The 15,537-nt window shown below is 37.2% G+C and overlaps 1 protein-coding gene across 3 annotated transcripts in view; it reads left to right on the forward strand.

Moving 5' to 3' along the window:
- Positions 1-15,537, forward strand: part of LOC139147262 (ankyrin repeat domain-containing protein 12-like) — a 40,935-nt gene that overhangs the window by 21,614 nt on the left and 3,784 nt on the right. For all 3 annotated transcript variants that reach the window (XM_070718291.1, XM_070718292.1, XM_070718293.1), the window contains 7 exons: positions 6,165-6,344; positions 6,837-7,070; positions 8,695-8,837; positions 9,550-9,871; positions 11,755-13,718; positions 14,241-14,339; positions 15,379-15,519. In XM_070718291.1, coding sequence (XP_070574392.1) covers positions 6,165-6,344; positions 6,837-7,070; positions 8,695-8,837; positions 9,550-9,871; positions 11,755-13,718; positions 14,241-14,339; positions 15,379-15,519 — 3,083 coding nt within the window. The remainder of the gene's footprint in view (positions 1-6,164; positions 6,345-6,836; positions 7,071-8,694; positions 8,838-9,549; positions 9,872-11,754; positions 13,719-14,240; positions 14,340-15,378; positions 15,520-15,537) is intronic.

Here is a 15,537-nt window from a genome sequence, read left to right on the forward strand (position 1 = left end):
ATTATGTACATTATATTGCCAGCATCAGCACATAACATTGTACTTTGTAAGGTTGAGTTAACATTGTGAATTTACAACAGCTTCTGACCCATCTGTCAATGTTCTCTGACAGACAGTAGTTTTGTTCATAGAAAGATCATCAGTCTTTTGTCAGGCTGTATGTACACTTTGCTGAGTGTAACCTCTGTTCAAGCGTCATGAAAGTGAAACCAGAAAGTCGTGGAAATCTGCAATAGTTGTAGATACTAATATTCAAGATATTAGCTATGCTAAACATTTTGACTTTAATTTAGATACAGGCTGTGTATACACATATTTATGTTGTTGTAAGTACAATGGTAATTCAGTCATATGGTATTGAATGAACACTACGATAGTATGAAAAATAAATCATCTTCACTCCAGACAGAAAAATAATTGAATGTCCACATTATCAAATGGATATCATAAACAAGGATGTCTGTGCAAATAGAAAATGTTATTCATGAAGTTGAATAGTATAATTGTATTTTTGCTTATCAACTGATAATGGCTGTATCCTAAACACCATCTGTATATTGAAATAAATTTCCCCAAGGCTTATCGACTGCCAAATTCTTTAAATTAATATTAAAGATTTTTATAACAATATTCATTAATTGCAGAAGTACCAGTGACAATGAACTTATTGTTGAGTCCACAGTACAGTCACGCCTGACAAAATTTTTAGCTCATCATACTCCCCACATACCGTTCGTTACTGTTGTACCTTGACATTTCCAAAAACATATGTGGTGACCTTTTATCGTGATGATGACGTCTGTTGTTCAGCAAACATCTTTTTATCCCCTGTGAGTTGCCAGATTAAATATTTGTCTCCTATTCCCAAATTTGTTAAATGCGATAATCTGAAATGGGCAGTGGAAACTCTGTTTGTTGTCAGTAAATATTCAGATTTCCAAAAATACATTCACTTGCGTTCATTCAAATGTAACTTTGTACAGGTATCTACCTGACAAGTTCAGTTTGATAAGTAAATATTTCATTTGTTGATTGTAATGAAAGTAATTATAATTACAATCATGATGAATATAATTAGTATTATTTTGTTTGAAGTAAATATGAACTGGTTGTATCTTGTGTACTTGTCAAATTTTGCCCTATCTAATGTACTCATGAATGTAATGAGCCCCAGGTATAATGTATGCAATGCCATAAAAATTTGAAATTTAAAATTATGTTTGCAAGGTGCTTTCACTACTTGAACTTGGATTCAGAAGATCATTTCACTTCATGATCACTGAGAGGAAGGCTCAGCCCTACATCTGCGTGCATGTGTTAACCCTTTGAGTGCTATAAATTTTCCAACCAAAATTTTTGTGCAAAATTTCACCAATTTTTTATGAAATTTTTGTAATTTTTTGACAATTTTGGATCAAATGGACATTATTTTTCATTGGCTACAGTTTTTGATCAAAATTTTGGAAAAGATATGAAAAAATTGTTTGGGTTACATTTTATAAAGGCGGCAAAAATTGACTTTGGCGCTCAAAGGGTTAATAATCCATTCACCAGTGTCAGCTCACTGCAGTTCATCAATGATAATTAAAAATGGACTTTTACCAAATTAATTAAAAGGGTAAAATGTATTGTGTTATTGAATGTAAACATACATGTATCCTCGCTGCCTGTTGGTTAATTAACAAACACAATATGCAAATATCTACTGATAAAACAACATCTTATATAATGATTGTGGACTTTCACAAATCAGCAGAGGACAAGGTATTTTAACATTTGGCGAACAACACCCACATATTATGCAAAGTAATAGAAAAATGTCAGACTGTCAAGTGTCATAAATCAGATATGGTGAGATATTGCCAGACCGAAAACAACACCCACATTATGTACACTAATGCAGTAGAGTGCATTTTACTTTGTTATTGTCGCAACAGTTCCGAGAGCTTTCAACTCTTCACAGTGATCAGGTTTCAGCATTTCAGAGAATTACTCCAGAGTGCATTTACGAATCAGGAATACTTCAATGTACCTTCTGATATTATACATCATGTATTGCATATGCCATAGTGTGTCAATGTCCAGTCATCACATGTGCATTTCTGTCATATTTCTGTCAATATTGATTTATTTATAATAAAATTGAATAGAGCAAATAAATCTAACACGAGAGCAAATATTTCCTTATATTTGATTTCATTCTGTTCTGTGTTATTTCCATAATTCCATTAAATGCTTGTGGACTCAGGTATACATGTATCTGTTTTGGCTAATCTGTTGTATCACAAATTCTAACAATCAAGTGAGCTGTGAATTTTTTCCCTTCAATTTATTTATCAATTTTCATAATATTACAGCAATGGAAATTGTTAATTCATATGCCAATGTTTTGAAACCAAAGTCAGTGTTTTCTCTGCATATTCACTGAAGGGGGCAATTTTTGCCCCATTCATCAAAATTAAGGGACAGACTGGACATTTTAGGGGGCAGAAACAACAGCAAATTCACAGGTCACTACACTATGCGCTTGGGTCACCATCATATGGGTGTATTGGCGTGCTGTGTTTTGTGCGCGATTTTCGGTAACTTTAAAGGGCAGAAAATGGCTTGAAATGCACAAATTGCGTAAATGCGCAGTCGAGAGAAAACACTGCAAAGTACATGTATCTGAAGATCCAGGTATCAGCACAGATTTGATGAGTTTTTTTTTTAAACAGTTGTCTGTCATAGCAAGCCATAAGCTGTTGGATTCTAACATGACAGTTACGTATTCTTGAAAACTGTACATCTGTAATTCTATTGAGAGTAGTATTAATCTGATAAATTCTACTTGACGTCCTGTCATTGTACCAGGGTTTTAGTGTTACATCCAGCAAAAGTGTGCCCTCTTAGCCAATGTGACTTGCTACAAAGCAACAAAAGTGCCTGTGACAAAGCAGATTTTTGGTTCACTTGGAAAGATGTAGGTTTGATACGAAGAAATTTCTACAGTTCCCCAGTTGATGCAGAGTTTACAGAAATCCCTGTTTGCTAGAGGGCACAGTGTTAGGACCAGGACTGTTGTTATTAAAGGGGATTGTGTCCCCCTCCCCCTCGCTATATGTGCAAGGGTGAATTTAGTATTATTGTTTGGAGGGGGTGAATCTATGGATGTGTGTGTGTTATCAGAAAGTGGCATGATTTGGTCTTATCATAAACAGTAGAAGCTGGAACTCTCATTTGTACTATGTTGTCATCCCATGTATACATAAAGCATGACTATTCCCCACGTATAGTGTCTAACAGTTGCAGCAGGGCTTGCCAGGCTGTGGGAATTGCACTGCCTTGATGAAACACTGCAATGTATTCTAATAAGGGATCATAGAACTGATGTTTCCAAAATGTGTTTCATCATCTTTCTCTAAGGAAAAACACATGTAGATGCAATTTTCATACCAACATTGATAGTTTTGATAGAGTCGTAAATTCATGTCAAGTCAAACATATTGTCCCCTTGGCAAGTTTGTATCACATTATCAGCAGTGATCAACAGTCCCTGTACTAAGAAAATTCACACTGATGCTTGTACCAGTTCTTCAGTTGGTATCGGCAAATTCTTTTTTTGTTTCCGCTAGGTAGGATTTCATTCATTTCTTATTAGTTTTGAAGCAAAGAACTTCTGCAATAACAAAACTTTTTAACTTGTACGATGAATTTTGGGGTCACTCCAAAAAAACAGTAACAACATGTCAAGACTGGTAACTGTTGTAGTAGTTTAGATAGAGTGTTGGTTTTTTTGCATTTTCATGATACAGAACTGACATAATGATGTCTTTAACTCAAAAAGATTAAATTTATTTCAGATACTTTCATAATATACAATATACTATTAACTTTTTCACTTGGAAAGTGGTATTGGTTCAAGATCTTGACCTAATAGATTTTCTGACACTAGCCACAAAGCATATACATGTATTTCCAGGCTGTACAAGTATATCCTAGTCTAATTGGTCAAGTAAGTCACCTCATAAACTAAGTTCTTAACACCGTCAGCCATGATGTTGTATTTGGATGCTGGACAATGCAGCGTCTGTTGACATACATGACAGATTTATTGAAGTTTGATTTTTTGCATTCCTTTGACCTTGTCAGAGCTCCAGGACTTGCCAGTGTGTCCGAACTAGGCCAATATTCAACAAAGAACACCTGTGACACAAGACTTGTACACCCACATGTTTGTGCAGCTGACAGCAGATGTACACTGTGATGTGTATAGCCTCACAAAGGGGTGTTGCATCTGGCCCTGGAACATGTACTGACATGTTTAACAGACACCAAGCAACTTCATGAACAGTATTTTCTTCAGGTCAATATATTGAGAATAACATTTCATTGAGGTCAATATATCGGGAGCATTACTCCGTTCAGGTCAATATGTAGGGCATAATACTTCGTGCAGGTCAATATATATGGAGCAATACTGGATTCTGATCAATAATTTGGTAACGTCTTGAAAAAACTGTATTTGGTCCAGTAGAAGGGCAGATTAAAAATCTCCACGGTGACAATGCTGGTATTTGTTAGGCTTAGCCTTATAATTACTTGTGTTATCAGAGAATTATAATCTGAAATTGTAACCCAACAAATACTCAACACACACACACACTCAGTTGTATATAGATTAAATGCATATAGTGGATATATCCCGTTAGTCACCTGTAACAGAACTCTCTGAGTTCAAAGAATATGAACCTTAATAGGAGAATATTTTTTCATGGTTCATTTGTTTAGCACACCTACTTGGTACTAACATGTAAGAATTGAGAGCATTCTATCTGAATATAGAGCAGCAGAACCCTTACTTGACAATGTTTTATTGTAAACCTAGAGTTCAGCGAGTCAAGGAGCTGCGTCATTGTCCCATGTTTGTCTGAGAAGGTTTTTGGGTGTGTACACAATAAAGTATACAACAAACAATAGTTGCCGATTTATGAATGTGTCAGGTTTACATGTCATCATGGTTTTGCTCTGATCTGAGTCATGTCAATTTAATCAGTGATAGCTTAGCGATGGTCCTCTGTACCTTAGCAGCAGAGTGCCTTCAAGCTGATTTCAGACAAGATTAATTTTCTCAACAAGAACATTAATCTTGCTCTACTTGAGCTAGCTATTTCACTCTCAAATCTTATGTGAGGCTCACCATGTTTATGTATATTGATACATGGCTAATTCGAGAGAATTTTCCAGAACTTGCTACATTGACCCAAAGGTTAAAAGTCAGAGGGCGTGCTGCTGAAAACCTTGTATCAGGTGACCCATTACTCTGTGTGCATCAGCTTACATGTGCGTGTAACTTGCATGTATCTGCCAGGCTGCCTACCGATAGACACCATATATTGAATGTGAAATTTTTATTTTATGTTAAGGTATCATGGGACTTGAAACTGAAAGACAGACTTGTGCTCAAACTTGCCTCCAGAAAATTTTCAACAGTTCTCTTTCAAAATCAAAAGTACAAATCGGGGCCACTGTACGAATATTGGTACTAGAGAAATAACCCAAGATTTACTTGGATTTTAAATTCAAAATGGTTGCCGTCCCTGTGTTAACGTTACGGGGAAAATGTATTGATGTTTTTGATTTTCACAAAAATAAGAAGACGTCAAAATGAGCCCCCCCCCCCCCAACAACATTAGATCAGAAAAGTATTCTAAAAATCTGATAGTCCGAATATCTGTCCCTCAGAGCGCATTCTACATTGTACCTTATAGAACCAAGCAGGATGATACATTTTACCTTGCTTCTACACTCATTGTAGGATTTCCTTCATATAACTTATAAGATATCAAATCCATCATATTACAGGACGTGTTATCTTTGTGACTGGCACATGGTCACTTACACAGATGCTTGTAGAAAAATGTGTTAAGGGCTTCACATGAAACTTTCATCTTCAAATTTCTTTACACTGAATTTCAACTTGTTATGCAAGGCTTTTGAGACCTTCAAACAAAATTCAAACAAAAAAGTTGCAAGTTTCTATTGTGCATTGTCAAATGTTCTTGCTCTGTTTGTGATAATAATTTAAATATGAAAACAATGTTAATTTTATTGGAACAGTATTTTATCATGCATTGACTTTTATATTTCCTTTTCAAATCCAATTGTCGGTTTGTATTTTTCAGAAAAACGGTCCACAAAGCACTCGGCTAAAAAGAAAAAACCACAGTCCCGTCCAACCAGTCCCTTAGTTCCATCAAGTACAACTCCATCAAGAGGTGGCACCAGTGGAAGGCCTATACCGTTGTCAGAGAGGCAGCAGTTGGCCCTGCTGATGCAAATGACAAGTGGGGAACATTCACCAGGTGGGTGGCAATGCATTTGAATATTACTGAATTCACCAGATGTGCTTGCCATGATTGGCCAGAGGTTTGTCACATTACAATTGTGCATTGCCACTCTGGACAGCATTTGAGAACGGATGTTTTGTAAACATCTTTTGTTAGGGTTCTGTTGGTACCATATGAAGTCCTCAGTGATCATAGGTACAGGTAATGACAGATGACAGTTGTTGTAAATAGTTGAATTCTGAGTCTGAGATTGTGCAGACATCGCTGTGTACATATTGCAAATTTTCCTGTCATGTCCTCAGATGTAACAATCACCTAATTACACATTTGTGATTAAATTACATAAATTGCAAGTTGTTGACTGCAGCTTGCTGTGAACTGTGTAACTGAAGAAATAAATCATTCGCATATTGCGTATGTCATTATGAGACAGGTAGACATCTGTGCAACATGAAACCTCACATAAATCATTTACTGAAAGCAATTACTCAATTTACTCATATCCAGATGCTACACCAAAGCAGCAGTCGCCCTCAACCCCTTCAATGTCATCAACCTCAATACGAACACAACCCGTGACGCCAACAAGTAGCATAACGTCAAGCGGTGGTAAGGTACGGGTGAATAAGCGCAACGAAAAGGGGGAGACGCAGCTACACACTGCTGCCATCAAAGGTGACGTTCAGACCACCAAGTCATTGATTAAGCAGGGAGCCGATGTCAACTGCCAAGATTTTGCTGGTTAGTGGAAAATACTTTTCGCAAAGTAGTAGTGGCCAAATGACATGTAAGAATTGCTGTTACCGTAATGGCAACTTTTGTAAAAGTGTTTGAAGACTTCAAGAGAGGCAGACAGTGTACCTTTAATATTTGTGATATAATAAAGGTTGATCCTTAAGAAAGCCTGACAACAAATCAGAAATGTTTACAAGTTTTGGTAATTCTGGCATCCATCATGATGACTGTGATAGCTCCACTGTTCAGAAATGCACATTGCGTTCATATGATTCTACAGATAATAATATTACATTTCTGCTCTGCATACCATTCTGTTCATTTTTATGTTTCATTTTTTCAATTGAATATGAAGAAAAAACGCGGATGTTTTTGGTTGAGATGACATGTGACAGCATGAAAAACAAAAGCTTTTCTTTTTATGACCTAATAACCAGTTTCCATAACAAAATGGTGAAAAATTGTTTCAAACATGTTTGTTCGGCTGGTATTCACTTAGTATTCATAGTTTTGTTTCACAAAAATGATATTGATCACATTGACATTGTTTTGTATTTCATCATTGTGCTCATCAATCTATACTAGCCAAATCATCCCTGTTTTTCACATTTGGTTTAACAAAATGTACATGTGAGAAATGATAGTGCACTACCTACATGCATGCTTTCTACAATTTTGAACAGTGAACTTATTGTCGTCATCTTTCTATTTATCAGAATTACCACTGAATGTAGGCATTGCTGTTTTGTTGTTTATATGTAGGTAGACGGATCTTGTTTAATAGCTTGAAAAAAAAATAAAATGAAAAATAAAAAGCGCACCACCACGTCATTTTGTTATAGATGTAGAATGAGAAACAAACTTGTAGTTTGTTCTAGCTTTGTGAACATTTTCACATTTCCACCAATGTTACAGCTTATCAGATGTCAGGATACTTCATTGGTTAACATAAAACACCGTCAGATTTTTAAAATCACGAAACATTTCCATTTTAATTGAAGTGGCATGTTGACTGACAAGTTCAAGTTTGTAAATAAGCTACAGCATGTCAGAAGTTATGGATCTGAAAATATAAAGATTGACAAAATGAATTGTTATTTAAACAGTTGTAGGAACAAATTCAGACATATAAATTTACTATGCTGTCTTAAATAACCACTGTCAGCATTACTTTCAGGTAAATCATTCAGCTTTCCCCTGCCTTGAGAAGTAATCTAATCTGATAAATACAGCTGAAAATCTATCGTAATATATGTCTGTTTCTGATGAAGGCAGAACTGACAGACTTTCAGGCACATGAACAAAGAGTGACTGAATGACTGCAGGTGATTTTTTGAGCAGCAAGCATGATACTTCCTCCCACAGGCTTACATATAGTCTTTGAGCTCTAGCAGTTACATAATACACTGAGCAGTTCAGTGTGTCAATATCCTTCTTGACTGACTCTTGAGGACTATTGTGTCAGTTGCCAGTTTTCAGAGCTTACTGACTTTTCATATGTGCAACTGTTGACTGCCTTCGCAAGTATCCATCATTTGGTGATTGAGATATCATGAAATATAGGACCATTGACTTTCGTAGCTTGTGCGTTCCGTCTGTTGACCAAGTATTGTTTTTTTATTCTGTTTAGGATGGACACCACTTCACGAGGCGTGTAACCATGGATTTTATGATATTGCCAAGCAACTGCTGAAGGCAGGGGCCAATGTCAATATCCAGGGGTTGAATGACATCACTCCTTTACATGATGCAGCTGTCAATGGCCATGTCAAGGTATTGTCCACTGATGTATTGTGATAAGATGAACTTTCTGCATGTCTTTTCCTTCACTACAATTTGCTTTTAGGGTGGGATGTAGATTCAGTGCTACAGTACACATATTTACCAAAATTTCAAGCAGCTCTTCCTGAAATTGGCAGGTAATCAACTAAAGCGTACATCTACACTGCATTATAAAAGTTCCTCCAAGTGGCTTTTGAAGAGCGCCCTCATTGGTCATTAGTTAAACTACTGTCTCAATTGAAATATTGATCTGACAATTGTACAAAGAGACAAAAAATAACATTTCCTGTGACGTCTCGTGCAGTAATTTATTCTTTGGATACAATTCTTGTTGCTTATTGTTGGGAACTTGTGAAACTAAAACTCTGGAACTTCCACCCATTTGTGCAGATAATAAAATTGTACTGTGTTGTCACTCTGTAGACTTGTAATCATTCAGATTTGCTCGCTTTGTTCATTTATTCGAAAAATTTCCATGTATACAAAATTAATTAAACTTCCGTCGTACGTGATGATGATGAACACCCCAATTTCTAGTTTGAGAGGTCCAACCCAACATTTGACAACACTTAGGTTGTAGCAATGCATTGTGTGGCAGGGTAAGATTGTTTGCCAAGGTAATTATTCGTACATGTTTGAATTGATGGCAAAGTGGTCCATCAATAATATAGAATGCAAAAGTAACATCTGTTGTCTTCTACAGGTTGTTGAACTACTTCTGAAGCACGGAGCGAATCCTCTTCAAGCCAACAACACGGGAAAGACGCCTCTCAACATTGCCAGGTCTCAGCAAATCATTCAACTCCTGAAGAACGAGATCATCTGTTCAAGCAGTGACATGTCGTCTCCGGAGGTGAGATCACCAACATCGCCGGAGAGCAGTTCGACGGAAGGTGATATCGTCCTTGACCCTGAAGAGGACTGTAATCAGTTCTCCTCTGAGGATGGCAACCGGTATGCAATGGACAACGTCATGAACAGAGGAATGGAAGTGAATCGTAATAGAGAAGAATTCAAAGGAACAGGTTAGTGGTCACCTCTTACATTACTCAACATTGGTCTGACCCATTTGCTTCTGATAAGGTGGGGGAACACATGCATTAGAAAATAGGAGGTGGCAGGGTTGATACCATACTAGCAGCTGTTATATGGTGAATCTCAACCATATTTCAAGGTAGGAATTTCTGTCTTTGAACTCAGTATAAAATCTGTTGTAAAGGGTACGTCCATGTGCTTGGCGAAGATTTCCTTGAAAGTTAATCACCTACATGGTGAAGCAGTTGTTCCTGCTATCATAAAACATCAACAGCAGCTGTTTTTAATAAGCCTTTATTGACATTGAAGGCACCAAATAGGTAAAGAAATAAACAAAATGAAGAACATGTACAAAAACTGACAAGTTTTCTTTCAACTTAAATTTTTTTTTTTTAAATATTATTTTATTAATAATGACTTCCACTTATGGAAGACTGTTAAAAAATACTGATCAAGAGTTAAAAACAGAGACAAGACGTACAAACTTTAACAAATACTGATAAAACAGTTTTAAAATATTTTAAAAACCATCAAAAATTACAGAAAAAGAATCTATATGTCATTGTAGTCGTTGACAAGCAAATTAAATTGTCTCGGAATTCTACTAAAAAGAGAGTCAGGAACACAGTTGACTCTAGGGAATGGCACATAAAACAAAGCAGTACGCAGAGTTCAAAACCCATGGTGCATAAAGACCCCCCAAAAGTAGAGGTCCTGGAATAATCACTCAACTTTGCATTTATGCATTTGTATAAAGATATAAGATATATTGTCCAAAAATAATAGTCCTCCTTGATTTTAATGACTGTAAATTGTAAATATTGCACAATAAGTTAATGTCATCACTGTAAAAACAGTAATTCTTTTTTGAAGAAATGTTGTAAATTTATGCTACGCTCTTTCAATTCTGTCAGACTGGTGTATACTTATGCTATATCAGATAACAGAAGCATATTCAAGCTTAGATCTTACCATGGTAAAGTACAACCATTTTAAAACATGCTCACTGTTAATACAATGGCTATTCCTCATAAATCCAAGAGCTTTTCTCACATCACGAATCATGCTATTTACATGGTTGCAAAAATTTAATCTTGTATCATTAATAATACAGAGATCTCTCATGCTATTGACTCAAAACAATGCATGGGTATCGAGTTTGTAAGGGAAAATATGGATATTTCTTTTCAATAACGTAGTAAGGATCTTGCATTTTGTAGGATTAAGACTGAATAAGTAAGTGTCAGACCAGCTGACGATTCTATTGATATCAGATTGCAGTGTTAAAGAATCATCAGAATCAATAATACGATATATCTTCATGTCATCAGCAAAAAGTAACAAGTCTGACAGGAGATTATCACAGATGTCATTTATGAAAAGAATAAAGAATTAAGCAGACCAAGCTGAGGAATGCCTGAAACAACAAGTGTCCATTCAGAAAAGGCAATTTTTTATAATCACTCTGTCTAGCCTATTATGAAGATATGCATTGAACCATTTCAGATAGGTGCTCTGGACAGCAAAAGAAGTCAACTTGTGAAGTAATAGTTGATGCTTAATACTATCGAAAGCTCTAACAAAATCAGTGTATATAATATCACATTGTGATTTGCTATTAACTGCTGAGAGGAAATCTTTCATGAGAATAAATAAATTAGTGACACAAGATCTACCTGGAACAAAGCCATGCCGATCGGTAGATATGGCATTATGTTAGCTTTCAAATGCTAACAATGCTAACAATGGTTATGATTTCTGGTTTACAAGTTTCAAGTTTGAATGTGTGAGACTAATGCTTTTGTAAGTTCATTATTATTATTGTTATTATTGTTATTATTATTAAATCTTGTTGATATTTCTTTGTCTGCAGATTCTGCAGCCGAATCCACTGCCACTGGCAGCTCTAATGCTGAACAGATGTTACGGCTACATGATCTAGATTCAAGAGAAAGTTCACCAGATAGGTTTAGGATGTCACCACTGGAAGAGGAGAAGGAAAGAGAGGCTCAGGAACAGCAAGTCAGTATGGAAGTATCATCACCGTCGTCAACGCAGAGTTCCAGTTCTGACCAGGAGCTCTTTGATCCACACTTGACGACAACATCTAGACCCCGGGTGGAGACAAACAAGAAGCACGAGTCTGTTGCCAATGACACAAAGTCACCGGTTGAAAACGATAAAAAGAGACGTGTTGACAGTTCATCAGATAGTGACTCAAGCGACTCCAGTGATACGGAGTCGACTAAAAGTGATAATGCGGACCACGGATGTTCCTCATCCTCAGATTCATCAAGCTCCTCAGATACAGATTCTGAGAAAGAGGAGAGTAAGAAAAATAAAAAGGAGCAAATTGGGGCAGAGAGGACAGATATGACTGATAACTCCTCCCCGAAAGATCGAAATATTTTCTCAACCATTCAACAGACCATAGGTCCTAATAAACCCTGTCCAGGCAAGCATGCCTCATCTACTTATAGCATAATTCATCCCAGCTCAAAAGATAATCGAAATCAGGGTCTTCAGGACCGAACTGTTCCTAAGATTACCATACGACTACCTCAGCTTTCACCGAAACGTGACAGTGAAAGGAAACGTTCAAAGGATGATGATTCGGAAAGACCAAAGGAGCCAGTGAAGCATCAGTCTCCGTTGGGTCATGTGTTAGGCCAGGAACGAACTCTTGATAAGTATAGCGAGCCAGATCAAAAATATAATAGGGATGGTCAAGCCAAGGAGTTATCATGGCAAGGGAAATTTGAAGGCACGCAATCTTTAAAGAGCGTAATTGTTACCTCATCTCATAATATATCATCAATAGATGATGCCGCTGAGATAAAAACATTGCTTTTGAAGCCTAGAGAGACTGGACGATTTAAAGAAGCTAACAGCCCTGCCACTTCAACAAGTAGTGAGTCTTCAAACACTAGCAGTAGCCGGCGTCGACAGAGTAAAGCAGAGTTTGATCATTCATCTGTCTCAAGCAGTAGTTCTGGGAAAATCATGACGAGATCTGCCACGCAGGAAGGTGTCACAACAAGGTCTTCGGGGAGGAACTCGCCGAAAGTTGCCCCGGAGAGTTTGGTGCACTCAGAAAAGGGTGACAAATCAGTTAAGGAGTCTTCACCAGCCAGGTCAGGGAAGGGTTCTCCGCAGGTTCCTCATTCGGAATCACAACAGACAGTTTCAGGGAAATCCTCTCCGAAAGTGGTGTCAGATATCATGAATTCAGGGTCCGAGCAGGCCTCACCGAGTAGGTCTGCGGACACCCCAACTCCAACAGTTGGCAAATTGACTATCCGGGTAGGGCAAGGGGAAAGCACCTCACAGACTGCCAAAACATCTCCAAAGGGGGCGGGGGACGCGGCACCAATGAAAACAGAACCGGCGGAGGAGAGGCCTCAAAGGATTACTCGCTCTTTGCGGTCAAATTCACAGGCTCAGACGAATAATACCAACTCAGACAATTCTAATCAGGAGAAAGAAAAAGAAACCATTAATGTGCCGCTCACAAGGAGTAGGCGCAACCAGACTGAGTCTGCCGCGCCATCAGAACCAAATCCTGTTGAATCACATCCCAGGAAACGTAAAATGGCAAGGCATAGGGAGCCTCCGCCTGAGCCGCCAGTCGTTGAACCTCCTCCTCGGCCACCTGTTGAGCAAAGGACGAACCCATTTGAAATGTTTCTAAATATAAGGCAGAATATTGCTCAGAGGCATAAAAATCTGTGTCCAGTGACCACAAAACCTCCTCAGGGATTTTTGGAGTATTTAACTTACAGAAAGAATTATGTGCTTGATAACAGTGATGTGAAGAAGAGGAATGCGATACCGAAAGTAAGTCGTTGTCACATTTTCTTCTCAGCACTGATACAAGGAACATGTATTTTGTGTTTGTAGATTTGTAGAAAGAGAATTGCTGTTTGAAATAACAGAATGGAGAAAAAATGCAAAAAGTACAAATCGTAAAGTCATCAAAATAAAAAAAATTCATTTTGCCTTAGCGGGCGCTCTTTATCTATGCTTTGAATTTGATTCCAATGTGGCCAGAAAGTGTTCCCAGCAATCATCTGCCATTCAGGTGAGGACTTTTTTAAAATTACAGAATTTCCTCACAGAAATTTCAGTGACTATATATTTTCTGTACGACAGATTTTCAAAACCTTTAATTACCCACACATTATCTTTTCACAAGAACCATTTTGAAGATAAATGGGCAGCCAGAACTCAAGATATTTTGGGCATGTCAATTTTTTCTATGTTCAGTTCCGTAACACTTAAAAACTAATGGATGTTGATTTGCTTATGTAAATTTAAATAGAAGTCCCGTATACATGCTGTCTGATTATTTTTATGTAGGCATGTCCACCTGATGGCCTGGCCTTGCCGCTCAAGGAGCTGTTTGAAGAACAAGAAGTTCCCCGTCAGAAACTTAAAACCAGACATTATATTGAGAGGGTAGGTAACCCTATGATATCCTTGTAATGCTACAATAGTGCAAACTCTTCTGTCAAGCCAGTGTAAATTAAATAGTCTAATCTGTTGATGTAAGTATGCTATGCCTTAATACAATGGTGTATCAGTTTCCCTTTCATAGTATAAAGTGAATGCTGTATGAGAGCTGTAATTTTCCCACCAAAATTTTAGTGCAACATTTTACCAATTTTTATGAATTTTTCTGTAATTTTTTGATAATTTTAGAGCAAATAGACATCAAATTTCATTTGCCAGACTTTTTCATCAAAATTTTTGCAAACTTCTGAAAAAAATTGACTAGGGTATATTTTATAAAGGCAGCAAAAATTGACTTTGGCGCTCAAAGGGTTAATGCTATATGAGAGCATTGTGAACATTTTCTGAGACACACTCTTCAGTTGAATACACCTTGTAAGATGACAAGATACATATATGAAGGCTATGAAGACAACTTGGCATTTCAATTCAAGGAATGAAACAGAAAGTTCCAATGTAAAGCACAACTGTTCTACAAAACACGAATCATATTGTGTGGCATCTTGAAACACAAGGAGAGTATGAATGACAAGAGAGGTACCCACAATTCTGCTGATAGACAAAACAGATCAAGAAGGCAGTGACATTATTTCTGGTATTTGAGAGAGAACTATGCACAAGTTGAGGTGGCATCCTTTCCAGCAACCTGCAAATCTTTTTGCATAAAACAGCTGGAATATTCATTGAGTTGATCCTTATTATACCATACATCAACAAAGTTTTGAATTCATGGTCAACTTTACAAAGGTGTTTCATTTTTTTAAGACAGGTAAAATGTCAATGAAATATTCACCTTGTCTCCATACTTGCAATGCGAGTTAATGATGTACATTATGAAATAGATCAGTACGACCATGAAAATCATAGTTGATTTAGCTCATGCAAGCATCAAGTTATCACAATGTCTGCCTCCCACTCAGACTTTGATGACTAACACAGAGATGAAATTCTGATTGTACTGTGTGTGCTTTGTTTGTACATTCAGGAAAAACTCACAATAGCCGCAGAGCAGGAAATAATGCGTGTGCACGCCAACGCTGCCAGGGCTTTGGCCAATCAGAGCATACCATACAGTGTGTGTAGCATTCTCAGAGATCAAGATATCTACAATATGCCGGAACAACAGGTTTGTTTTCCTCGTATT

The sequence above is a fragment of the Ptychodera flava genome, chromosome 13 (assembly GCF_041260155.1).
Source record: "Ptychodera flava strain L36383 chromosome 13, AS_Pfla_20210202, whole genome shotgun sequence".
NCBI classification, from domain to species: Eukaryota; Metazoa; Hemichordata; class Enteropneusta; family Ptychoderidae; genus Ptychodera; species Ptychodera flava.